Source organism: Girardinichthys multiradiatus, chromosome X, assembly GCF_021462225.1.
Source record: "Girardinichthys multiradiatus isolate DD_20200921_A chromosome X, DD_fGirMul_XY1, whole genome shotgun sequence".
NCBI lineage: Eukaryota > Metazoa > Chordata > Actinopteri > Cyprinodontiformes > Goodeidae > Girardinichthys > Girardinichthys multiradiatus.
The window spans coordinates 3,445,782-3,472,440 of record NC_061817.1 but is presented as its reverse complement, the minus strand read 5'-3'; the positions used below and the strand labels follow the sequence as shown (position 1 = coordinate 3,472,440).

Genomic DNA, 26,659 nt, shown 5'->3' with positions numbered 1-26,659 from the left:
GCATTCCTGTGAACAGAACATTTATCCATCTGCTGCTTTCAGCGGCAATGTTTTCACTTCGCCTTTACAAGGAGTCATAAAGAGCAATAAAGCCATAAACTTTCCAGCGTCTTGTGCGCGCGCGCACAAACGCACTCACACCCACGCACACACACGAGAGCCAAGGAAAGCCATAAAGCCATAAAGTAGAGGTCCGACTCTTTTAGCTTTAATTGCCGCTGATTTCTGAAGTTTCTCACATTCCTGGGCTTCCTTCAGCGGCCCTCAGATGTTTACACTAAAGTTAACTCACAGACGCACACGTCTGATTTACTGCGCAGAAATACAGCCAGCTTAACAAGTATATCCGTTATGAAAAAGTTTAAACGTTTGGGCTTATTATGATCTTTAGAAGTCGTGGGAGTCCAGCGCAGTCTGTCTCTAACTGTGGATCCATAAAGTGCAGCAGCTTCATTGCTGAGGCTATACATAGAAGGCTTCCCACGCTGACAACCTCCAAAATTTGTACATGCACATAGCCCCCATTTAACACGTTGATACATTTCTAAAAGTAAAAACATAAGAATTATACAGCATGTGAAAAATATCACGCATGAAAAACAATGTTAAAGCAACTAATACATTAACAAGACAGTAAAAATGCCCGATCATTTATTCTCAGAATATTACAGACGTTTCAGTCTAAACCTCGGAGAACAGACCTGTTCTAAAACATAGCTTAACATTTCTCAGGATGCGCTTTAAGAGGATGGGCATCACACGTTAAAGAAAACTCCGTTAGCAAAACACAACAATTAAAATTATCTTCTTCCTATTATTATTTGTATCATTATAATTATTAACAACAGCAACAATAATAACAATAATAATAATAACAATAATAATAATAACACTAATAATAATAATAAAGTATACAGCACCGTAAAAAAGCAGCGATTAACATTAATAGGCAGCCTTATTCTATTATTTATGTATTTATTTATTTGCAAAGGGCGCGCTGCAGGACTTAGAGTTAAACGGTTGTGTGTCGATCTAAGGGACAATACAGCAGATCCGAAATGAACAAGACCAAATCAACGTTTTTAAACAGTTGTACAGAATATGCTCCCGTCTGTTGTATCTGCTGTAAACACACGCTCTATTTGCGCCAAACTCAAACTTCTTGCAGAACACTTGATTTTTCTGCCGGTTGGTGCTTTTTGCCTCCTGGCTCTCCACCAAACCTGCACACCTGCAACAACACACAACAATCTGTACATTAAGCGCATCTTCAGCAGCAACCATATAACATGTATTTCCTCTCACATGGCAATGCTACAGTAAGTACATCCATGCATTGCTTTTCAATGAAATAAACGTGTTCTGTAACCCGGTTTAATGAGGTTATTGTTTAACCTGTCCAACACAGCTGCATTTCATGCTTTAAATATGACTTGTGATTATGAATATGTAACACTAGGTATAACACCTGCCCAGCAATTTATGCAATTGCTTGAAAATACCCATTTTTAGATTCGCTCTATTATTATATTTTAACCAAACATATTTTATTGCAATCTAGTCTAATTTAATATTGTACATTAGTTTTTTGTTTTGTCATAATTTTTAACATTTTATATATTTTTATTTGTCTGCTAGAGCAGGTTCTTAATATGACAACAGCCATGCAAACAGGACCTACACTGTTGCTCATTAGGAATTTTATTGTGGTTTCATTTGCACTGTCATGTTTGGAAGAAGCTGATCAATAAAATTTGGAAAACATATACGATTTTAGTCAAGAATAAATAAAATAATAGTTATCATTTAATGTTAGCAGGTAAAATATTTCATTTCAAACGAAAGGCCACCTGTGTACTTCGCTTTTTAAGGATTGAATAACTTATTGCTAAATCTTAAACATCACCTGGTTTGGTTTTCTTAATTCTTTACGGTGTCTGATTCCACTGTATAACACGTGTTAACTCTTTTAGCAGAGTATCAGTGCTTGTTTTAAGCATATTTATTGTCGTCTTACTGGAAATGTTGTATTGGATGTCCGAATATGGGATTATGTGAAACCTTTTCCGGCTGCCTGTTATGAGTTTTAACGCAAATTAACATTGTTAAAAGTAACGCAAAATGATCTTAGCTTACGTAATAAAGTGTTACCGTCCTGTGTCTGTCCTCGGCTGCAGGCCATTCCTTTCCTTTTCTGAGAGTTGCTGCTCATCAATGATTAAACCCCAGTCAACTCCAAAACAATTTGGTTGCTTCCCGTTCCCACAAAGCGGGGAGGAAACAGAGCGTCCTGCCGGCGAGAGAGGGAGGACGGCCGAGAGAGGCCAGGAGAGGGGAGATGTGGGTCAAAAAGCAAAAAGTAGGTTAAAAAGAAAGGTTGCAAATTCCAAATTCAGGCTGTCCAGCACGGATCACGAGAATTCGGCTTGAAAGTTACTCAGCTTCCCAACCTTCTCTCAACAGCGTCTTCAATGAGAGAAGACGTTTTTTGGGAATGCATTGATGGGAGGGTAAAGTATAAGCAAAAATAGAGTCTTTGTGTCGATTTATCAGTCGGACTGTCTGTAGTTTGGCCATGGGGACAAGCCGCAGCCTGTGGAGGAAACAAAGAGAGACACAGAGAAGAAGAAGAATTATTTATGGCTGCGGTTATTTTCCAACCTTACTGACAGATATTCGCCTTAAAGAGAGAGAGCACTGTTAGGAGTAACGGTAACAGCAGCTATCATATTTCATTTGCTCCTGATGAACATTAAAGATGCTTTCTTTCTTTCTTTCTTTCTTTCTTTCTTTCTTTCTTTCTTCTTTCTTTCTTTCTTTCTTTCTTTCTTTCGTTCTTTCTTTAACAATAAATAAATGATCGGTGTACCTGTGTTTGTGTGTGTGTGTGTGTGTGTGTGTGTGTGTGGGGGGGGGTGTCTTATGTTAAGCATATCGTTAGCCTCATAGCATAATTGTCTAAGTCGCTTATGTCAACACATTAGTTCGTCTCCTGTAGAGCTTCAGCATAGCTGTGGACTCGTATAGGCTAACTATATGTAACTAGCATGATTATTTTATTTAATTTACGTTTTGATTTCATTATGCTTGCTTCAGGCCAAATACTTCACAAACATGGGCATGGTTAAATAGTCTAAAGATGGCAGGTTAATCTTTAGTTAGCGATCCTAAAAACAATATACTTGTTTTAATAACCGGTAGTTAGAATGTTAGAATGCAGCATTTTCTTCTTCTCTTGTAACATTTATACGGGACGACTTGAATTCAATCATTTGTATGTTTTTCCTAAGGAGATACTAGTATAAACCTAGAAGTAAACTGCTTGATTCGTTTGACATTCAAAAGCGCACAGACCTAATCAGTGTCACTGAAACTGAAAGAAAAAAAGATTTTTCGGGACTGTTTCTTTTCTTTTTCTCTTCTTACCTTTCAGACTAATCAGTGTCACAGCAAAGGAAAATAATAATTCACTCACATTGATTACATCCAACTAATTCTAAAAACTTGAGTGGTTTTAAAACAATGTGGTATTTAGACAACAGAACAGGGACAGACATACAGAAATTAAATTATATTCAGAAGATTGTCCTTCGATTAGTTCTTGTTGTGATGAAGATAAAAACAAAGCCTGCGGAAGAGGACACACACGTCGGTAGAGAAGCGGGATGTAAATCAACCCAGCGAACAATTAAGACCAACCAATTACAAACATAGAAAGATCTAAATTATAGGAGTAGAGCAGAGCCTGCATTCTACAATAAGATCAGTCAGATTCCCTTCTACACACTCGCGCACGCGCATGCGCGCTGTCTTATAGGATGATATACGGTCGTGTGCGCCTCTGCATGTTCTACTCTTTCAACAAATTAATTTTAACGCGATCTGTTGGCTATTATCCACTAAGCGCAAAGGATATGTGCTCTGTTTCCTCTGTTGGTGCTGCAGTACCCCAGACACGCACACGCATGTACGCATGCACGCACGGGCTGGCGCTAGCTTATGGGTCCAACATGAGATGAAGGACGACACACAAGAAGAGACACAATCAATTTAACGCGCTGAGAATTCCGCTGTGATTGCGCAATCTTGCCAAGAGCTGCAGGAAGATTAGAAAGAGAAATGAAATGACAATTAGAAAGGGAGAGCGGGAGTAGGAGATTGAAGAAGGGAAATAAGAAAATGGAGGGGGGGGGGGGGGGGGGGGGGGGGGGGGGGGGGGGCCCAGACCCCCTCCTCTTCCTCCTCCTCTTCTCTCCAACGAAAGGAAAAATGAGGCAAAACTAATGCCAGGCACGGAAGCTTCCCATTGGACAGTGTTAGGTCAGCTGGTCTCTGACTCCCCCCTGTGCTCCTCACTCAATTCCTGTAACATACACACACACTGACTCTTTCTTGCTACCGAACTCCCCACCCCACACTGGCCAACACTGGCACCCAGCCACCCCAACTTCACCCTCCTCACCCCTCCTCCTAATCTGCGATAAACTCAGTGATAGCAGCAACAGCCCGTCGGACTGTGGGCTATAAAACACAACAAATCATAAAGTGCAGGCAGGGAAGGCAGAGGAAGGAGGACGGGAGGAAGAACCGTTAGCCTCGGTCTACTCCTCCTTCTTCATCATCGCTTTATCATTGTTGTTGTGTTTGTTACGTGCCCTCCTGTGATCCCGTTTTCTCTTCTTCTCCTCTTCTCCTCCTTCTTCTCCTTTCCCACTTTTGCCAATGAGTTCATATTTTGTAAACTCCTCTTTCCCGGTGATACCGGGAACGGGTGGAGGCGGACAGGCGTCGTCGGCAGAGCCCTTCCTGGGTCAGATCTCACTTTATTCATCGGGATACGCCGACCATCCGCTCCGACACTACCCGGGTGCAGCAGCTGTGTCTGCGGCCGCGGCCGTGGCTTACAGCGCTCACCAGGAAAAACCTTATCCAGCCTCTACCTACTATCAGCAGGCTGCAAACGCAGCGTACAGTGGGCACAGAGCAGCTGGGGTGGCAGTTGGGGGCGCGACCGGACCTGGCGCATGCGACTATGCTACAGCGGCAGCGGCGGCTGCAGCGGCGGCCACGAACTTCTACCGAGACAAGGATCATCCGTGTAGTCTGGAGGAACACCAGCTTGCTATGAGCCAGGACGGCATGCATCGCAAAGTGGAATGCGCTGGGCTCGGAGGAAAGGGGCTATTTGGAGAATCGATGGATGACAAACAAACAGTGCCAACTCCAATTTATCCGTGGATGCAGCGGATGAACGCATGCAGTGGTAAGTGTGTGCTTTTCTTCCTTCTCAAACTGTCAGTCACCCTTAGTCTCGTACTTTCTTCCCCTCCTCTTACTTGGGCTGCTTTATAAAGCTCGTTTGTTGGCTTACCATTCAGTCAAGGGCTTAGTGTTTTATTGTCCATCATAAAACTGGTTTGTTTGGCTCAAAGCCGCAGTTACTGTGTGACCTGCTGACTGACGCAGCTACCGAGCAGGAACAGCTAGGTTAAAGACAAAGTCTGCCAGGCATTTCTGTCAGGGAGGGACAGGAGGAACACAAACATTGTTGTGGCACTTTGTCATCTTTTTGCTTCTTCCTGAGTGGTTCTCTTTATAGTCTTTTAATAATGTCCAATAATGCATTCTCTATCATAAAATCATCACTGGTTCTGTTGATCAAAACAGTACTAGTTTTTGATAAAATATTTTATGTCATTTTCAGCATTTATATCACGCAGTTTCTGATTAAATGTCATGAATCCTTACGCATTGTGTACAGATTATTCCAAACTACTGTAATAATATTGCGACTGCAGCAAATATATGTACTGAAGCTGGGACAGTTTGAGATAGAACGATGGGATTTTTATGTCAGACGTTTTTTCACTGTAGCATGAATTAAATCGAAGCTATATTTACTTCTGTCCTGCACGCAACAGATTCATCCTGATAAGAAAGAAAACGGCTCTTTGAGCGTAATTAAATAAAGGTCGCCGGTTCATGGCTCATGTTGTGCACAAACCTTTCAAAAGACTCTAACTAGAAAGAGGTGCAGTAAAAAATACAGAAAAAAGGTACAACCGTATACGGCCAGAGCGGAAAACGAAATGCACAAGAAAAAAAAATACAGCCTATCTATAAATACACTTCGTCTGAATGCTATTACTAAATGTGTATAGTCTAATATGTGGCAGCAGTGCGGTTTGTTTGTCTTTGAGGTATCCAAAAACCGGATCTGCTAAAGTGACAGCATGTTGATCACCAAAAACCTAAATATGACCATAATTGTAACTGCTGATCCCCCTGGGGGACAGTAATCTAGAAGATTTGGTGTATTTTCTCCGGTGTTATTCCTAATAACAACAAGTAATATTTGTGGATGCATTTCATTATTATTATTATTATTATTAGTAGTAGTAGTAGTAGTAGTATTAGCAGAAGAATACTTCTGATCCTTAAAAGAAAAAAACGGGTTTATATTTAACCAAAATCAGGTGTCCGTGTCAGCAAAATGTGTTTAAGCGTTGGTTGAAATATCACCTCTCACGTGGCTTCATCTCTTCTTATCTCTTAGGGACTTTCGGCAGCCCGGGGAGACGCGGCCGGCAGACATATACGCGCTATCAGACGCTGGAGCTGGAGAAGGAGTTCCACTTCAACCGGTACCTCACGAGGCGGCGGCGCATCGAAATTGCGCACGCGCTCTGCCTCACGGAACGGCAGATTAAGATATGGTTCCAGAACCGGAGGATGAAGTGGAAGAAGGAGAACAAGCTTATTAACTCATCCTCTTCCTCCTCTTCCTCCTCTTCCACTGTAAACGGTACAGATGAAGAAGAGAAACGGACGGAGTGCGAGTAAAAAAAAGCACGTGAGACATTAAAAGGAAGAGAAGGGTGCCAGAAAATTCATGCTGGTTAAACCTGCTCTGTTTGTTAGGTGTGGACATTTTGTGAGCCCACTTCTTCATTCATCTTTGCCTGACAGCTCAACCGCGTGGGTCATTAAATGGAAGAAGTTAAAGGGCTAAAGATGAAGAATATAGTATAAGATGCTAAGTATGCTATATATATATATATATATATATATATATATATATATATATATATATACGTGTGTGTGGGTGTGTGTGTGTGTGGGTGTGTGTGGGTGTGTGTCGGGGTTTTCCCTGAAGCTTTTTAAATCTGGGTTGTTTTTTTATGTAAATTCTGAATAATAATGGAGTTTCGGGAATACTGTATTCTTATATATAGTTAAAGGCTCTGATCATAAGACGACAGTAATAAGATAGGGTAAGGTGGCCTATAAGTAGCCAGCAGTGAATTACAGCATTCCAAGAAAACTACCTAAATTCTTACTGTAGATATATTTTGTTAATTAGTTGGGGTTTTTTTTATATCTGGAAGGCACTTTCTTTTGAAGGAAATGCTTCATTGTTTTGTTTCTTTATTCTTTTTGCTATAATGTGTGGTATCTTCGGATTAACGCGGGATTGTGTTCCACACATACTAAATAACATGGGAATGGAACGAAGAGGAAAATTGTCTTATGTTGTACATACTATTGCTAAAATATACAGATTTAGACAAGAAAAATCTCTTCGTATTTTGGAAGGTCTTAACGGTTTTCAGCTCTTACTTTTCCACTTGGTTGTACAGCAAGTGTGGAAGCGTTGACCTGTTGATGTTATTCTCCAAACTACCTAAATACCTTCAGATAAGTGTAAATTTTGTGAACTGTGTAAGGTTATGTTAGTGTTTTTTGTCCAGTACGTATACAACCTATGAGAAATGTACAATAAACTCCAGACAACTGTATGGTGAAATGTTGTTCTTTTGCGAATGGAGATTTACATGAACAAAAAGAGACTTCGTGCATCCATGTTGCAAGTTTGAAAACAGGTTTATTTCATTACTTAGTGTAGTGTTATGTCCGTCCGCGCCCGGGGACTCATAAACCTTTAAGTCTTTTTCATCTAAGCGTGAAACATGCCGCACATATTTATAGGCCGGGAGTGGTGACTCGGTGCCGGGGTCTAGTGCCGGGTCTGGGAGTGGGGGCCGGGCAGTGCGGGACCAGTTAGGTGCGGTACTCCGCGGGGGAAGTGACGGCGGCCCGAACTAATTAATGAGCAGAGCCAGGCAGAGAAAGTTGACCTGTCGTCGAGCAGGCCAGTCAGACATGTTGCACATATACACACACACTTCACCCAGACAAAGTGGACAATGTCCTGGCGACCTTTTGAACTGTTCTTGTCCCACACAGTGACCGGCGAGCGGACCTCCATTTGAGATTCGCTTTTGTGAACACATGCGCACAAATAAGGAGATCGTTTCTGAGCTCAGCTCCTGGAAAGCTTCAGCATAACTGTGAACCCAAATATGATCATTAACAAAATCAGCACGCATCCAATTCCTAATTCTATTCTACTTATTAGCTCTCACATAAAACTGTTCAAATCATAAAATAATAGTAAGACAGCCAACATGTGGTTACAAATGGTTATTGTAATGTCTCCATATAAATGCATAGATGAAAAACCCTAAATATAGATTCATGACAATACATTATTCAGATGTTTCATCAAGACGTTATTGAGGACGAAACACTAATAAGTTTTTCAACTAACGAAGAAAATTATTTAAACGCCAAAAATCTCTTGTATTTGTTTGGTTTAGCTTTAATATATACAAACGTTTATTTTTATCAATCATGGTCCTGCGTGCTGTCAAAATAATATATTAACAAAATCATATAACGAATGTGACAGCAGAATAAAACATGTTCAACTGTCAGAAAGACAAAGGTTAAACTTTATATTTTATATTTACATGTAGCAACTTAGATTTTGTTTCAAGGAGGAGGAATTCACAGCTGTATTCACCAGAAACGTATTTTTAGTCTCAATCAGTCTTTGACTTTAAAAGTGAGCCTTGATAAAAGGTGTTTGAGAGGAATAAGACGGTGGGAGAAGTTTGACTGAAAACAGTTTTAATTTGATTCAAACAAAGACAACATGTACGCCGTTAAACTGTGCTTTCCATTCTCATGGTTTGCTGTACTAGCACTGCTGGATCAAGAAATAGTTTGTAGGAGTATGGATGTATGGCAGAATGTTCATTCGGATTTAAAATTTTAAGTGCTCTAAAAATAAAAATATTAAAAATATTACAAGAATCTTAAAATCTGTCAATATTTCAGCTGAGGATTTTAGTTTTGTTTGGAAAAAGTTTAATTCAATTCAGTTTTATTTATATTTATATTACAAATTCACAACACAAAGTCAACTCAGTCGAATCATACGGATTTCAAGTCATTCCACTTAATCAACTATAAAACAATGCAGTCAGATTATATATATATATATATATATATATATATATATATACACCAGAACGTTAGGAGACTTTATAAGTAGCAAAAGCTTAAGAAGTTTGAAGTAACAATAATATAGCAGTAATGGTGAAATGTATGTAGAAAATGTGTTCATTCCCTCTTCAGTCTGGACTACAAGAGCATTCCCTGCACCTTCTCAAATCCTGGCTTCATTTCTCTCACTCTGTTGTCCACAAAAAATAAAGGCATTATCTAAAACTTAATATCCTTTCTAATTACTGGTATTGTCATTATGTTGTTTAGTTAAGTTATGTTACATCAATATTAAAATTTTAACTCAGTGTGTCATAGCTGTTGGATGTCTGGAATGTAGCTTGTAAATTACACCTCGTCACACAGAGTAAATCTGTTGATATACAATCAAACAAAAAGCAAATGGAATTCATGATCTATCCCTTGGTCTAACCAGTGTGTCAGAGTTGCAACAAAGCATGCACACTATGGTGCACGCTCAGGCCAACTTAGACGCACACAGGCACCTTGGTCTGTAATGCTTCCCAATCCAGGAATCAACAAATCATAAATCAGCAGATTTCTACCCCGTGTGGCTACCACAGATCAGGTTTAACATTCCACGACTGCAGCTGAGGGGAAAGCAGAGGGAAGCAGAGGGAAAGGGGCAGCCAAAGACATAACACTGGAAACAGAACGGAAAAAAGATTACTACAAAAATTGTTGTTTTTTTTATAAAGTTGCCTGAAACCTTAACATAATAAGTATGTTTGTTGTACAACTCTTGAAGAAGGTTGGGTTAACCACTGCCACCTGCTTCTCTAGTACCCTAAATCAATTTTTTGTTCCGTGGTTTTTGATGGAAAAAGATGTACTGATAAAATTATAAATGCATCGGGAAGATGATGTATACAGCTGACCTATTAAAGGAAATATGTTGCAGCTATTCCTGAAAAGGATAACTAAATGTCCTGCTTTACCTCTGATGCAGGACTGTATCTGTTCTTTGCTCAGATTGCATCACTGTCACCTGCTGACGTAAACATTTGTGTTATTATTATTGACAGAGGTTTACTAAGGTGGAATGCTGCGTATTTTTTATTTTTTTTGGTCCGTCTGTGTTCTTTATTATTGAGTACTTTTATGTTCGTCGGCTTCTAATTTGCACCACCGCAAAGGCCAATTAACAGGCCTGAGTGATGGGACACGTTCGACGGTTGTAGTGTGGGAGGAAGGGGCACCTGTAGAAGGAGATGGCTGTTGTATAACGGCTCTGAGACCCGTTTTGAAGCACCTATAGTTTTTCACTCTTCTCCGTCCTCCCAATAAGTGCAATAATTTATATTTGCAGTAGGTGGCGCCCTTAATTCACCCCTAGCAACTGCCAGCTGAAAAAAGGATGCGAGAAGAGGGGGAGGAAGAGAAGCAGCTTTCCCCCGCCCAAGCCTTTATCATTAGAAACCTCAGAGCATGAATTACCTCTGCGAAGTCATCGGCGAGAATTTACGAGTGGTCTGTAAAATCACGTGACCCCCCCCCCCCTTTTTTTTCTTTCTTTCTCTGTCTCCTCCCTCTCCTCACCCCTCACCTCCCCCATGACACACACACACGCATACACACATTTAGATCCAACACGCACACACAATCGCCACCTCACCCCCCTATTTGGACGGCGCATAGCTAAAAACGAAGTACAGTGCGCCGCCATAATTCACTAATACATCATAAATCGTTGAAAGTACCCGCGTTTTAACGACCAAGAGAAATCTAACAAATCAAGCCCCCCCCACCCCCCCGACTACTCAGCTGTTAGCCTGCAACTCTGTAAAACAACTAAATGAGTTCTTACTTTGTAAACTCGTTCTCAGGGCGCTACCCAAATGGTCCCGACTATCAGCTGCTAAATTATGGAGCCAGCAACGCCGCAATGAACAGCGGGACGTACCGGGACTCCTCCTCTGCCACCATGCACCATGCGTCGGGCTCTTATGGCTACAGTTGCAATGGGATGGATCTGACCGTAACCAGCCGATTAGGGGGGGGCAATAGAGCCGCAAACACCGGAGGACACTTCGGGGGAGGCTCGGTGGTCGAGGACTCCAGGGGCTTCGGCTTCAGACAGCCGGCCAGTTGCTTACTTGCCTCCACGGAAAATTCTCTCATTGCAGGCGGTCGTGAAAACATCAAGCTGGGCACACAGAGATCGTCTCCCCCCTCAGAGGAACCAGGAAGCAGCAACCTCAGCTCTCCAAACCTGCCTTCGTCCATCGCGGCGGCCGGCGGCGCGGCGCAGCACTTCACAGAACTCGAAGACGCTTCAGCAGGCAGCAAGGACCTGCTCCACATCCGAGAAGACGGTCATGGGAGAAATCCATCGGCCAATACCGGGCACTCGCAAGCTGTTCAGAAGCAGGAAGGCGGTCCGGCGGGATCAGCTGCCGGCAGAACGGGCAGCGACGCGCAGACACCACAGATTTTCCCCTGGATGAGAAAACTGCACATAAGCCATGGTACAATATAGAGGTTCACACTGCAAGCTCAATAGTTTGTTGAAAATATGCAGAAAATGTGGAGTTGAGGATAGATTCCCGCTTGTTGAGGTCATTTATGGAGTCAGCGTGTTTCTTTTCATCAACACAAAAAGATTTAGCAAAAGCATACAGGCTTTAATATTATTTGAGTAAATTGAGCCTTACAGAAAGTCTACAAACAGTAGCAGTTTATCATTTTCATCTACATCCCGTGACGTATTTTGAGCTTGCAATGCACGAATAATTTAGTTTTAGTTTTGAAAAAACAAAATCAGTTATAAAATCACAGTATTTGGTTTTTATTTATTTTGCAATTTCTTACTTTTCGCCCACTAAATTTTAATTGAAAATTGTATTCCAAATAAAATGGGCAGTTTAGTTTATCAGATGCTGAAGTTCTGCACGTTTCCTGTCCATTTTAGCGCAGCTACGTTTATCCCTACCCTCGGAAGCAATGCTTGAATTGTTGTTCATTCTATCTTTGCGCCTTTTTAATTTTAAGTTCCACAAAAGTCATAAATCTGTCAAAGGTGAGGCAAGCTGGACTGCAAAGCCCAACAGGCTAGGGATCACACACAGGACCGGATAAGAAGAAAAAGCAGCAGGGAAGAAAAGAATGAGAGGCAGGCCAGGCTTTGGAGGTGACTGCTCCTTTGAAGAGTCGGGCTTTATTAGGTGTGAAAACTATATGAAAGAGGTGAGGCAGAGGACGAGGCAATAAAAGCACGAGGGGACCTGAGGGTAGTTAAAGGGTGGGATGTGATGAGGGTGATGTTTAAAAAGGTGGAAAGAATTGTGAAAAATTAAAGCAAACCTTTTAGAACCGAGTGTGGCAGAAATATAATTTATTTGGCTTTTATTCAGTGCGTCACACTATTGACTGCGTATTTTCTTGTCCTGTTGTGCTTTTCTTGTTTCGTGCGCGTATGAATCAAACACCTGTAGCTACAATGCCAGATGCAGAAAAGCAGCCTTTTATGGTGTAGGCCCACACTTTTCCTTTAAAGAGCTGTTTTGGAACTGTTGTAAAACCTGAGCAAATAGCGCATCTAAAGGGGGGTGAGTGTTCACAGCCTAAAGCCCCCCACACGTTGTCTGATAATGCCCGTTTTTTGTCACACATGGGGCCCTTTGTCCTAACAGCATTGTATTCCTTCCAAACCCCTCAGATATGACGGGCCCGGATGGAAAACGGGCGCGGACAGCGTACACCCGCTATCAGACGCTGGAGCTGGAGAAGGAATTCCACTTCAACCGGTACCTCACGCGGCGGCGGCGCATCGAAATTGCTCACGCTCTCTGCCTCACGGAACGGCAGATTAAGATATGGTTCCAGAACAGGAGGATGAAGTGGAAGAAGGACAATAAACTGAAAAGCATGAGTCTGACCTCGGCTGGCACCACCTTCCAACCCTAGGAGGAAAAGCCCTCTGAAAGAACCTTGCCGTTCAGATCTATGACAGTTCTGTGAGGTTCGTGGGAGGCAAACAGGACAAATAAATAAATAAATAAATAAAAACTTGAAGAAAAACAGAAATTAAAGAAGAAGGCCAGCGGAAATGGAGTAAGACGAGAGCGATGGAGAAAGTAGTCCAAGACAAACCGAGATTCCAATTTTTGATTTGCAAAACAATGTATGTTCTCAGATTAGCAGCTGTAATGTACAGCAGCGCAGCACTTTTGATTTGTTTGCTATATCGGTAATTCAGGGCAAAAGAAAAATAATGACTGGTAATCTCATTCTGAGATGCGCACACAAGCATATATATATATATATATATATAAATATATATACATTGCTCATAGTAGGAGATGAGTGAAAGTATGAACCTAATGATCAACTTAGACCTTACTTTCTAGCCGTACTAACTGCTTATCTGGTGTCTTATGTGTGAATATTATTTTGCTTTCAAGCGGGATGTTTTGCTTGATAATAAGCTTTCTATTACAACCTCTAAGTTATTTCCACCCATTGAAGCTCAATCCATACTTGTTTAAATCTCCATCCCTCTCCCGTCACTCACCTTGCCACAGTGTTATTATTTGCATCATGGAAATCTGCACTCATTTTTATTCTCGAAGAAGAGAAAATGTTTGCTCGAGTGTGTGAATGAGACAGTGGAAATGTGCACGCGTGAATGTTCTTGTTTGTAAACTAATCGGCCGGTCTTTATGTCTATTTCCGTTCTTATTGCTGTATATATTATTGAAAGAAGTGCAACGGTGTCCTTTTGTTGTGGTTTTAATAATTTGTTGAATGTGTCACATCTGACATACGCAGAAATTGTGCGGTTTGCAGTTGCAGCCTTGTGTGAGTACGTGGGTGTGTGATATATGTGCGGTACTGTGTCCCTGTAAACTTTCTGTCAGTGAGCTTTTTGTAACTGTTTGTAACATTAAACAAATCATAATAAAGTTTCTCGCAGTGACCCAGAGCGGACAGTATGGGGGAACCGCTCACACGTTTTTAATTTGGAATTTTTAGGGCTCCGTGATATTGTGATCTCTCCAATACCTTTTCACGTTTAGGTCATTTTACGCCAGAACATTGTCCTATAGCTACAGTTTCTAAATTTATGTCTCAGATGCGTTCTGCCAAAATACTGCACATAACATATACGGTGGCTGCTGCTCATTTTCAGAAGAAATAGCTTAATAAGCATGTATTTTATCTTTTCCATTTGACCAGATATTTAGTATTGGAACATGACTCATCACTCTCCGAACATTCTCCGTTTTGCATCTTTAACCCTGAGCCTAGAAATTCTAAGGCAGTATCCTAAAAGGCGGAATTTAGCACAAAACTTCCCAGTTACAGAAAGTACACAACGAAACACACAACCAACTGAACCAAACAGGACAGTTTTCTTCTCTGTTGACATAAACGGACACGATACCAGTGATCAGCAGTGGACAAATGCATCACTTTTCTGTATTTTCCGCCTCGAACGGATGCTGGTCGCAGAGAAATTAAGTTACCTTCTCCTCGTTTCCACTTGTAAACAACCGAATGAACTTTTAAACTCACCGACTGCTGCTACAGTTCCCCTGCTTTTCTTTCTGAGCTACTCGGAAGTCACATGGGTCCTTCTTCTAGCCTCTTCTGTACACAGTCTCTTGGCCCTTCTGCGTGTCTGTGTGAGTTGGTGTATAAAGACATGTATAGATTTTAAACTAACCCTTTTCTGCCTTGGGTCACACTATAAAATGATGGCAGCTTTGACATTTTCGTGTCAAACAGATGAGGGTTTTTATCTTCAAGTTGCATCGTAAAAATCTGTTCTGATTCCTCTCACTGGTTCTTCTCTGGTCACGTGGGGTCCATAAAGTTAGTTTTATGGTTTAGGGGAGTTGACAATGTACTATGTATTTCACATTCTAGAAAGCAAGTGACGGTTTAACGGCTTCGTGTGGATCCTAAAGGGGTCAGTAAAATAGAGACAGAGCAAGAGAAGCTTTCCATGTGTGTGTGTGCGACACACAGAGAGAGATAGCGAGCGAAATTGAGATAGAGAGAGAACAGGCCACTACTAGCGGCAGCTGTTCTTGCTCAAGTTCACACTTGGAGCCCGGCGATCTCCGCTCTGTTCCGCTGTGGACTCTGGGAAAAGCATGGCGAAGAAGTCAGGACGCACAGTAAGTGGAATAAGGGCTCTCGGTAAGTGGGAGCTAAGTAGAGAGAGGGTGGGTTTGGTAAAGTGGGAGCGAAGGGGCTGCGTAATTAACGTGTCACTCATTCACTGTGAGCAGTACTCCTATATGGAGCGCCCACCAGCTCCGGTGGATTTCAGGGCCATATGAGACCTGCTGATGTGGCTGGGCCACAGGTCCGGGCGGCAGTCTTGAGGTCACTCATCTTGCTTGAGCGCTGTTATGTGTAGCCACAAACACACGTGTGTAGCTTTAACGTGTAGCCATGACATAGCACACACGCATGCATGCTGTAAATGCAACCACCTGGTTGAGGTGCTGTACTTGTTTGGGTGTGATGCAGTGACGCAAGGGTTTGAGATTCACCAGGACTTCAACCTCCTGGCTTTGTATTTTTCCATCCTTCAATTGTAACGGTATATTTGGATATCTTGGCTAACGAATACACTTAAAGGTCAATAAAGTGAAACAGAACAGTATGGTGTTAGATGATTTTAGAACTGTTGGTGGCGAAAAACAAACAAAAACTCATATCCCCAACGTCTTCTTGGAACCATCTTGTGTCTTAAATTGTTTTACTCAAGTATTAAGAGTTATAAAAACATCCCCATTCTTTTGCATTCACGAAGATACTGATAGACAAGAAGACGTTTAGTGACGTGCGTCCTTTGGTATCCAATCTTTGTCTGTCTCCACCCTTATGTTTTCCTGACAGTCTGGGTATGAGATTACAAAAACGAGAAATGAACGCACACATTTCCAAGGCTGCTCAATAAAACCTGCCTGGTTCAGTTTTGTTTTAATTCTGGGCGCATGTGCACTCTCAAACACTCTGTCAAACACACTAAAACACACCTAAACACACCCACTCTCACAAACCGGAAATTGAGTTGTCTTTCTTGCAAAAACAGCTTAAGTATTGAGTCAGGGTTGGTCCTAATTTTAATGTAAAATTTAAAGAAACAGCGAGGGTAACTGTGATAATGATGGACCTACTGAGTTAATTCTATGTATTCACCATCAGAGTATGTTACCATGATATAAAATGCAGATAAAGACTCGTGAAGCATTGGCAAAATTTTAAAACACTTAAAACATGTTTTAGAACAAAACAGAACCTGTCTTAATGCTAAATCTCCAGAATTTCACGTAATACAGAATTAAATTCTCAACATCTGCCACATCATCATAGGATAATTATATATATATATATATATATATATATATTGACAAATTAAATCAACCATATTTTCATTTTAAATTTACCAAATAAACTTGAATCACTGCTAAAAATCAAAAAAACTAATTTGATGAATTATTTCAGTCTGTTTGAACTCGGTGATGAAGCAGAAAATAAACGAATGAATAATATTTAAACGTGTAATATTATCGACTTGTCCATCATATAACGAATAAAAATAGATGCAGGTTGTGAATAAAATGAGTGTCACTGAATTTGCTGGAACATGCTGGTTGTTGTTATTGTAGCTCTTTTGTTTGTTTATTCTTATGGCTTCCGACCGACTGTTTCACTCCAGTGCTGTTTGCCTCAGCGTCTATTAGTGGTGCGACACCCCAACAGGTGAAATGTTTGTATTTAAAAGGGTTGTTACTGAGAAAACTTTGAAAGCGTAGGGGTCGGTAAATACCCATTTATTTTTCTGACAAATAAACCTATTTGTGCAAATAGACTTCTTCCTGTGGCATTCGAATATAAAGTAAGTATTGTGTTCTACAACTGAGCTGCTGATTCTAAAAGAACACACAGTTGTTACAACTGAATTAATTTAATAACAATTATCAACAACTTTGATTAACCAGCGTGATCTAAAAAGAAACTAAATAAATAAATAAAAATCATAAATAATATTATAATTGTAAATGAAGGGGATTGAATGTTTCACAATCGCGATATGTATGTATGAAGACTAAAAGAAGATTTATTGTTTCTGTGTGCATGTTATGGCCGGCTTGCATGACTCGAGCCCACTGGGAATTGATGCCTCACAGCTCGCAGCGCGTTTTGGGATTGGTCGGGGTCCTTGAGGAAGTTTTAGTTCAATAAACAGGAAGGCAAAAAAAAACTCCCTATTCCATTTTTCATCAACTTCCTCCCTTTAATGGTGATACAGGAACGCGGTCCGTGACCCCAGCCCCTCTCCTCCTACACAGCTCTCCTCACACATATAGCTCCTCAGGGCTTTCGGACGGGAAGAGACATACATTTTTCTCCATTCAGGGAGAAATGAGGGAAGCTTCGGAATGGGCAGGCAGTTCTGTGAGCTCCTTTGTTTTTACTCGTTGTGTGTGTGTTTGTTTGCGTGCGTGCGCGCGCGTGTGTGTGTATGAGAGAGATCGGTTTCTCGTTTATGTACATAGGGCAGGTCCAGCCTATAGAGCAGCTTTTACTTGATGTTCTTTATGTGCATTATTTGTATGGGCTTGCTGCTTGTTTGAAGCTGTCAGACGGGCTGAGTTTCTCCTCGCAGCCTGAGTTGGTGATGAGTGGGGTGATAAACTAATGAAACTGACCTACTATTGTCGTGCTTTGCAGAAGGCGTGTGTTTGCCTTTGTGTGAGTGAGAGCTGTAGGCTTCCTGTGGGATGCAGCTTGTTGCGTTTAATTTGTTTAGGACCTGAAAGGTGAATGGTAAATGATCTGGGCCTGTGAAGATTCTCTGTGAAGGTGCTCTCTTATTGGAGTTCGATTTGGGCGGTTTGTGCACAGAAGCCAGCTGCAGCACAGACAAAAATACTATTAAAATTTGGTCAGGCTTTCCCTTTTCACTGCTGCCTCAGACTCTCCTACAGTAACGCTGTTTCTCTGACAGACCAGAATCTCCTGTTACTGCTTCAGCCCTACATTTCATCTGACATCTAACAAGGTTCTGCTGATTCGGTAGCGTTACAATTCGCGTGCTCAGAACCCATACGTCAGGAACGATGGCCCGTGGACACTGATAGGGGTGAACAGTTCGGTCAAGTCTCATGAATAATGAAGAAGGAGTCACCGCGAGGTCAGCAGACAGGCTCGAGCCGAGCATTGCAGCGAAGACTTTAGCGCAGGCGCAAAGTTGAAAGTAAGCTTCCACCAGCCCGCCTACATCAACAGTGATTTGTTTACCTCACTAACGTAGGGGAAAGGTATTACAAGTTGGCTTCTTGTCCCCTGTTTCCGAATCAGGTGTGAGGAGGGTGTGAGACAAACAACAAACTTCCAGGCAGGACTTCAGGCTGTGTGGGTCAACACTCTCAGTAACGGCTCTATCAGGCCGGCGACTAAGACAAATATTTCTGTTCTATAGGCGACAATTTCATAAACCATCTGTAAATGTTTTTCCATAAGCTTTAGACAGAACAAATGTCCTGCACAGTATTTAGAACAATGCTTCACTGGCATAGCGGCTTTAGGGTGTGGATTAAAATATTTTTTATCAGAAACAGAGAAACAGGGAGGCTGCTTTATGCTAGAAATCATACATGTATGGTGTTTACTCAAACATTGAGCTTTTGTGAAGTCCAGACTAGTGGGCCAATGTTTTCGCACATAATGCAGCTCTCCAGCACCGCCACCAGAGCTCGCTTCAGACCAGGAGGACGGCTGGAAGCAGCTCGATCCTGCTCTGCGCCACCTTGGGAAGGAGTGCCCTCTCCTCTGAACCGCTAACTGGCATTTATTTCCAACTCCGCCCGTTCTTCCTGCACAATCAAATATTTTTTGTACTTTCTATTCATTAATTGCGAAGTCACGGAACTATAGACGGCTCCACTACCATCAAACTTAGGAGAAGTTAGCTATATGTCGGTTACATATCTAACCTGTGTCCGCCGAGCTGCTTTAAAACTGGACATTTCGGGCATCACATGCATCTATGTCCTTTATTATCCTTGTTTCCTCTAACCCCCGCCTTCCTGTCCATGGTGAAGAGAAACGGGAGGAGGGTTATCAGGAGGGCTACATGACTCGCTGCTGAGGCTACCAGCAGAAAGTTCAGAGAGTTGAAGGGTTAAAAGTTCACCATCATGCTGTAGTTCCACCCTCGCCTCTCCAATTCACTCCGCTCTCCACCACTAGCACTATGTGAAAGGCAAAAACAAGAAGAGTGGGAGGCAGGGGAGCAGAGGTAGACAGGGGCTAAATGAGAGAAATAATAGCGGGAGGAGAGGAAGAGGTGAAGGCCTGACCTTTCATTCCTCGCTATCAGTGACAAAAGCTGAATTTCTCCTGTCGATGCAGTTAAAGACAAGAGAGACACAGAGAGAGAGAAGCTGGAGGTGGGAAGGTGTTCATTGACATGTACGAAGGATGCAGTTTCGAGGATACATGCTCTGTTCGTCCAACATTTGTTTTATAGACTGTTTTAAGACTCAGACTGGCGTGGAGGGTTAATGCAGAGAAGACATACATATACATACACACACACACCTATATATATATATATATACTCCGGGAGGAGTGAATGCTGCAAGTCATTGACTGGATGCAATCTGCTGGATTGAATAAATAACTAACTCTGACTACACTGTTCAATGGTTAGGTTTAATTTGAATGTATGTACCTGACTGTTGTGAAGTGCCTTGAGACAACGTGTGTTGTGAAATGGCGCTATATAAATAAAACTGAATGTATATATATATATATATATATATATATATATATATATCATATATATATATAGATACATATATATACATATATATAGATATATATACATATATATATATATATACATATATATATATATATATATATATATATATATATATATATATATATATATATAGGCCCCTTTACTTTCAGTGCCCTAAACCGACACCGTTTCGTTTACTCATACAATCGGCGAAATGTCTTCATCTATGCACAAAATACAAAATCTTAACAGTAACAAGATATATACCGATATAGTAGATATATATATATATATATATATATATATATATATATATATATATATAGCTAATGACAAAGGAATTTGTTTGATAACTCAATTTTATTTACTTATGAGCAAACATGCATATCACGTCTACAGATGTTAGTCTTCTTCTTATGATCTCTTTTAGCGGTTGGTAAACCAATTATAATGGTGCACTATCGCCACCAACTGGACATTCTACGAGAATGTTCGAAGAGGGTGGACTGTTATAAGACTAAATCATTTTGTGTTCGTGAAACAAGGACTGTTGCGAAAGTAAATATTTTAGATTCACAAAAAGAATAATAACTATTGCAAGTGTTACATTTAGGTGGAGTAAATTAAGTGTTTTGGCTCAAATTAGGCTTGAATCACTTTTTTGAGTGACATTGATTCAGATGAATCCTAAAAATCACCAGTAGAAGCATGCATAAAGCTCGTCGCCAATGAAGGTTTCAATGTTGTAATGAGGCTTTTCCGTAGATCATTGAGAAGGTAATAGATAGTTTTACAAGGCAACATGTCGTAAAATATAAGTAAACTTTATGAAATTGTAGCCCCTGTATTCCGGTATTAAATCTACGGGGGTGGTCTTTTGATTTCTTGAACTAAATTAATGATACAACTTGTGGAGTCTAAGGAAATGATGATGGAGTTAGGTGGATAAAGCATGGACACATGGCTGCAGTTAACCCTATAATAATCCATTCACTAACACCAATATAGCAAAGCAGGGCTCTGCGCCTTCTCTGCATACAGTTCGCTACTGATAACAATCCTCAATTCATACAAACTCTTAGGTCATATTACAGATTGGCATGTAATACTCCTGAGTATTTCTACTTGCTCACGCATTTGTCGGGCGTGGGGATGTCATTTATATTCATACAACAAAAGAAAAAGGACAAATGATTCCGGAAGAAAAGAAAAAATTGTGTGCGAGTGGGAAAATGGGGAAAGACCTCCTCCTCCACATCCACAGGTCATTTTTCTTGAAGTAATGACTTCAACTCAATTTGGTATGACAGAGAGGGAAGGTTTGGAAGCAAATGACTGAAAGCGGTGTGAGGGACAGAAGGGAGTGCAGAGAGGTGGACGTGTCAAAGAAAGGGTGTGGAAAAGAGAGGGGGGTTAGTGAGGGAGAAGGAGAGGGGAGAGGTTAGCTCTGCTCAGGGTGAACGGGAGGTCATCTCGTCTCACCGACATTAAAATGTGGATCAGGGACGCGGGGCGACACGCCTCGCGCGTTAAACAAAGAGTGTGCCAAACCGGCAGATTAATTTGAAAACTTGAGTCCATGCACACACTTAATGCCTTGAGGAGACCACAGTCTTCACAGCAGCCCTGTTCTGCTCTGTCTCCCTCTGCCCCGAAGCCTCCACCTTACACCAGCTGCTGATCTCTGCGGCTCCTCACGCACCGACGGTGTAGTCGACGGTAGCGTTTGTATGCGGCGTTGCCGAACATTTTCCCCATGGAAGATTCTCGTTAAATCGGTTAAATCTGGCAGGAATCGGACTTAGAGGACCGTGAGCAGCGTGTTGCCGAGGAGATGTTTTCCTTTTCTAAGAGAGCTGAGGAGTGCGTGAGAGAGCTAGTCTTCTGAAATGACAACTCCCTAATTATTACTTATTAATCCTTTTTAAGCAGGTCTAACACAAAACATCGCGAAGAACCCTATATTTTGGAAGAAAATAGCGGGGGAGCGCAGAACTAAGTCGTGACAACTGAAGGAAGAACACGCCTCGTTATGCAGAAAATGTATAACAGCGTCCAGGATTTAGCTGATGATGCAAAATAAAACAAAGAAGAACAAGCGTGACTTGGGACCAGAAGAGGGACCACCTCGTGTCAACGACGGAGGAAAAAGCAGATGTGCTTCACTGGAGTGAGTAGCCTGCAAGGGGCAAAATCACACATCGCTGAAAGAGCTGCTTCGTTTGCATTTTGCTGTGTGTGTGTGTGTGTGTGTGTGTGTGTGTGTGTGTGTGTAGCAGGTGTCTTGCTCATGCTTAGAGGGAAGGGAAAGATGTGTAAGATATGCAGTAGAACCCACCTCCTCGGTCTGTTTTCAGAACTGTTCCATTTTTATTGATTAATAATATTATTGAACAGATCAGTGTCAGTGTGTGTTATAGGACAAGGAGCATGGAGCTGTGTGTCCCGTTTTACTTCTCTGTGCCAAGTCTTTATTGATAATTTAGTCCTATTCAACCAGAATGAGACTGTATGACGCGTTATCTAAAGATAGATAGATAGATAGATAGATAGATAGATAGATAGATAGATAGATAGATAGATAGATAGATAGATAGATAGATAGATAGATAGATAGATAGATAGATAGATAGATAGATAGATAGATAGCTAGATAGATAGATAGATAGATAGATAGATAGATAGATAGATAGATAGATAGATAGATAGATAGATAGATAGATAGATAGATAGATAGATAGATAGATAGATAGATAGATAGATAGATAGCTCACTCGCTATAATTTATAGGCACCATATAATGCGTGCTAGGTTGAGAATTTACTTTCTCTGGATTTAGTTCCTCACTCTCCAATTATAACTTGCAACACTAGCAGTGGCAGGCCGTTGCAGCGCTTCATCCCCCCCCCCCCCGTCCGTCATTTTACATAACAATAAGCAGCGAGCTGAGCTGGAATTATTTTTCAAACTGCACAAAGAAACAGAACATTTCTTCTCTTCCTCATTTTTCCTGCAGTTTTTTCACATTCGTAATATTTCAAAACCCTCACAAGACCTCTGGCTGTCGATAATGGGCCGTTCAACCCTTTAATATGCTCACTTTCAGTTTCTCATTGAGGCTTTTAACAATTCCATGAAAAACCTTCGTGGATAGAAATATATGTTTTTTATTCCTTGAAGACAAACAGATTAAATCAATTCTCTATTTTCCTGGAAAATAACTTGTGTTCCTTAAATGAAACTATTTAACATGAATGCAGATTATTTTTATTTTATTCAGTTTACTTGTTAAAAAGTAAGAAGATCCGTGTTTGACGGGTTTAACGCCTCTAATTATTTTCCGGTGCCTTATTTAATATTTGGTTATACATGCACTACCGGTCAAAAGATACACGTTCTCACTTTATGGGTCTCTTTATTTTCACGAGAATTCACATTGGAGATTCTCACCAAAGGCAACAAAACTGTGAATAATCACACATGGAATTATGTAGTAAGCAAAAAGTGTAAATACTCAACAAATTCTTCAAAATAGTCACCTTTTGCTTTGAGTATTGCTCCTCTCCCATGAGCATTGACCGGTAAATACAGTATATATATATATATATATATATATGTGTGTGTGTGTGTGTGTGTGTGTGTGTGATGGTAAGCGGACTTTGCAAGATGAAGCACTTGTAGCCCATTGCTACAGATGAATCCTAATGTGTGTGTGTGTGGGTCCTAGTCTGCGTGTTCGTTAAAATTTTGTTGACCTAAGGTTCCTCTTTCTATTTCTCGCAAACTTTGACTGGTTTGACTGGATCTCTGCTGAGTATGTTGACCTCTACAAATAGAAGAGGAAACAATGGGGCAGCCATTAGACTGAAAGGTTTCTGCGGACTAACATGACGGAGAGAAAAGGAGTGCCGTGATTAGGCTCAAAACACCTTGATCGATACCTGAGATGACCCTAGAATGAGCGGAAGGTCAAGGTGACAGAAACATGAGCACATAATAGAATAGAATAAAATAGAATAGAATGCAGCAGATTTAATTCCTTCTTGCTTTAATAATCCACATATCTGCTGCCTGCTCTGTTGATATATGAAGAACGTTTGGAGGAAACGGCGAGCAGTAATATTGCCTGCAGCCGGGAGCTGATCACTAAATCAATGCATGGAGTAGCATAACACAAGCTAGTAATTACATGGAAAGTCAACCAGGAAGACTGGACCTATGTATAAAATACTCAGCTTGCCTCACATATACTGTATAACGTGTGGATTACTTAAAATCAATGATAATAATAATAGTGAGAGGAATTTAATTAGAAAGAAAGAAAGAAAGAAAGAAAGAAAGAAAGAAAGAAAGAAAGAAAGAAAGAAAGAAAAGAAAGAAGAAAGAAAGAAGAAAGAAAGAAGAAAGAGAAAGAAACCCTTTATACATTGCAGGCTTTTTACATGCTCCTCAGATCACTTTTTAATTAAGTTACATTAGAGTTTGCAGGACAGACAGCACTTCATTTGCTGCGCCGAAGGGGTATTTATCCATATATTCTCTGCTGCATCCATTCTCCTGACCGATCTTTCAGGAGAATTTTTGATAGGACAACGTCTCTTCGTGCCAAGTGATTTGTCTATTCTTTCACGAACCTGTGTTCATTCTTTAAGGGCGGCCGCTGTTGGAGCAGCCAAGATATTTTTTTCTGACTCTGCAATTTCTGATTCGTTACATCTGTAACGCTAATCAAATTATGCCATGTATTCTGCCTAAAGAAACATTATTAATAAAACTGCTCCTTGTGCATTAATCAATCAATATTAAAACATTTTCAAAGTGAAAACAAAAATAAACGAACGAACAAACAGAAAGGAAGATAAAGGCCTAAGTTTCCTCCGCGGTGGACAGGGTCATATTTATCAATAATATTAGTTTCAAATTAGCAGCTTTTCATAATAGAGATCCTATAAATATTAAATGGGCCTGTCATCTGCTAAAAATATTTTACACATTTAAATGAAAATTAAATATTAAACAATGAAACATTATGCAACGCCGTTCTAAATACATTCGCTAGATTAAACAATTAACAACAGAACATGTATTACAGTAAAATAATAGTAAAGACATTTTAAAATACTCTGCCAACAAACAAATTTTATTTAGCTATATTCTATTTACACCTTTGAGAAACAAATGTAGGAAATGACAATCAGCAGTTCAGAGGCATTTTCTCAGCACGACAAAGAAGCAAGAGGAGCATGATAGATTCCAGCGCTCTTTATCCTCGGCTTTTTCATTTACGCCCTCAAGCTGCAGGAAGTTAGAGCAGCGTTACAATTTCATCCATGGTCAGAGGTCAAGGACATTTCTTACAAAGGGAAATCTGAAATGATAAGAAGAATACAAGCTGCGCCTGTTCAGAGCCGATGTCTTCTATATCTACCCTGTAGATCCGGATTTGTGTCAAAATGACTGAAAGCATCACAAATTCGCTTCTAGGGGAGTATATAGTGGATTTAAACACGACGGCAGCGATGGATTCACCGCAGCTCCTGGGAAGCTGGAGGGTCGCTCCATGCTGCTTCCTGTTCGAATTCGTTTGGAAATGGGAGCAAAACTCGTTTCAATTTTCAATAATGCCAATATAGTAAATATATTTGGAGTTTTATATATATATATATATATATATATATATATTATATATATATAAACAAACATATATATATATGTTTGTATTGAATGCCCCCTTTAAACATTAAAGTATGAAGACATGATTATTTTTTCTTTCTTTCTTTTCTTTTCTTCTTTCTTTCTATGTGTGCGTTCACATTATTGAAGGCTTACACAGCGTCCACTTTAAATAAGAAACACATTGTGTACATTTAACTTTATAGCTTTTAAGTGAGACTTACTTTTTATTATTTATTATTGGGGGCTGTTAACACCTGAAGGGAGAAAACTAAACGTTGAAGATCTCTGGTTTATGTGAGGATGAAGAAAACAAAGCACTCAGCTGGTTGTATGGACTCAAGGAGTAAACTAAATCCAGTATTTTTCATGCAAAGTAAAAGCGACTCTGGATGAATCAGTAAGTGAGTTGGGGCTTTGGGGCTGATTGTTGGCTCGGTGCCTGTTGGAGCCGCATGGGTTTTAAAAGGACGCCGGTGCTCAACTATCGTTCCTCATGCAAAGGTCTGCTTGTGATTTAGGAGGCCGCGGAACCTGAATTACTTGATGAATTTTCTATCGATCCTAAACAAGCCAGATTAATCTCTGACACTGCTACTGGGTGGCGGTGCCGGGGCCGGGGCCGGCCAGGCCACTCTCCCACTCCCAGGTATTGGCGGAGAAGAATAAAGTTGGCAAACAGCCTCTGCACACATCCTGTATGTACACAGAAGGAGGTGCAGGCACCGTGAAGTCCCCAGAGAACTTCCTTTCAGCTACTTGTTCTGTTTTATTCTCTGCTTGAGCTTTGCAGTCAGGCATCTAAAAAGAGGAAAAGAGAGATAGAAGATCAGGTGTTGCTCA

The 26,659-nt window shown here is 40.8% G+C and overlaps 2 protein-coding genes and 1 long non-coding RNA gene across 4 annotated transcripts; 2 read left to right on the top strand and 1 right to left on the bottom strand.

The window, feature by feature from the left end:
- Positions 1–186: 186 nt before the first annotated feature.
- On the bottom strand, positions 187–11,312 carry LOC124863004. 2 transcript variants are annotated; one of them, XR_007037051.1, is made up of 3 exons: positions 11,180–11,312; positions 2,137–2,593; positions 187–1,231 (listed from the first exon to the last, which is right to left on the bottom strand). It is a non-coding gene; the product is annotated as an uncharacterized LOC124863004 (long non-coding RNA). The 2 variants fall into 2 exon arrangements; XR_007037052.1 differs by lacking the exon at positions 11,180–11,312 and adding an exon at positions 6,523–6,635.
- On the top strand, positions 4,221–7,799 carry LOC124863001 (homeobox protein Hox-B6a-like). The gene is made up of 2 exons (XM_047357233.1): positions 4,221–5,263; positions 6,557–7,799. The coding sequence occupies exons 1-2, from the start codon at positions 4,723–4,725 to the stop codon at positions 6,841–6,843; spliced, it is 828 nt and encodes a 275-aa protein (XP_047213189.1). The 5' UTR covers positions 4,221–4,722; the 3' UTR covers positions 6,844–7,799.
- On the top strand, positions 11,120–14,290 carry LOC124863000 (homeobox protein Hox-B5a-like). The gene is made up of 2 exons (XM_047357232.1): positions 11,120–11,840; positions 13,031–14,290. Exons 1-2 carry the CDS (start codon positions 11,168–11,170, stop codon positions 13,276–13,278), a joined length of 921 nt encoding a protein of 306 aa, XP_047213188.1. The 5' UTR covers positions 11,120–11,167; the 3' UTR covers positions 13,279–14,290.
- Positions 14,291–26,659: the final 12,369 nt, after the last annotated feature.

What these genes read in the sequence shown, in the direction of transcription:
- LOC124863001 (XM_047357233.1), top strand. Translation starts at nt 4,723, where the DNA reads ATGAGTTCATATTTTGTAAACTCCTCTTTCCCGGTGATACCGGGAACG. An exon ending in GCGGATGAACGCATGCAGTG is followed by an intron (nt 5,264 to 6,556) that starts GTAAGTGTGTGC and finishes CTTATCTCTTAG; the next exon opens with GGACTTTCGGCAGCCCGGGG.
- LOC124863000 (XM_047357232.1), top strand. Translation starts at nt 11,168, where the DNA reads ATGAGTTCTTACTTTGTAAACTCGTTCTCAGGGCGCTACCCAAATGGT. An exon ending in AAAACTGCACATAAGCCATG is followed by an intron (nt 11,841 to 13,030) that starts GTACAATATAGA and finishes CAAACCCCTCAG; the next exon opens with ATATGACGGGCCCGGATGGA.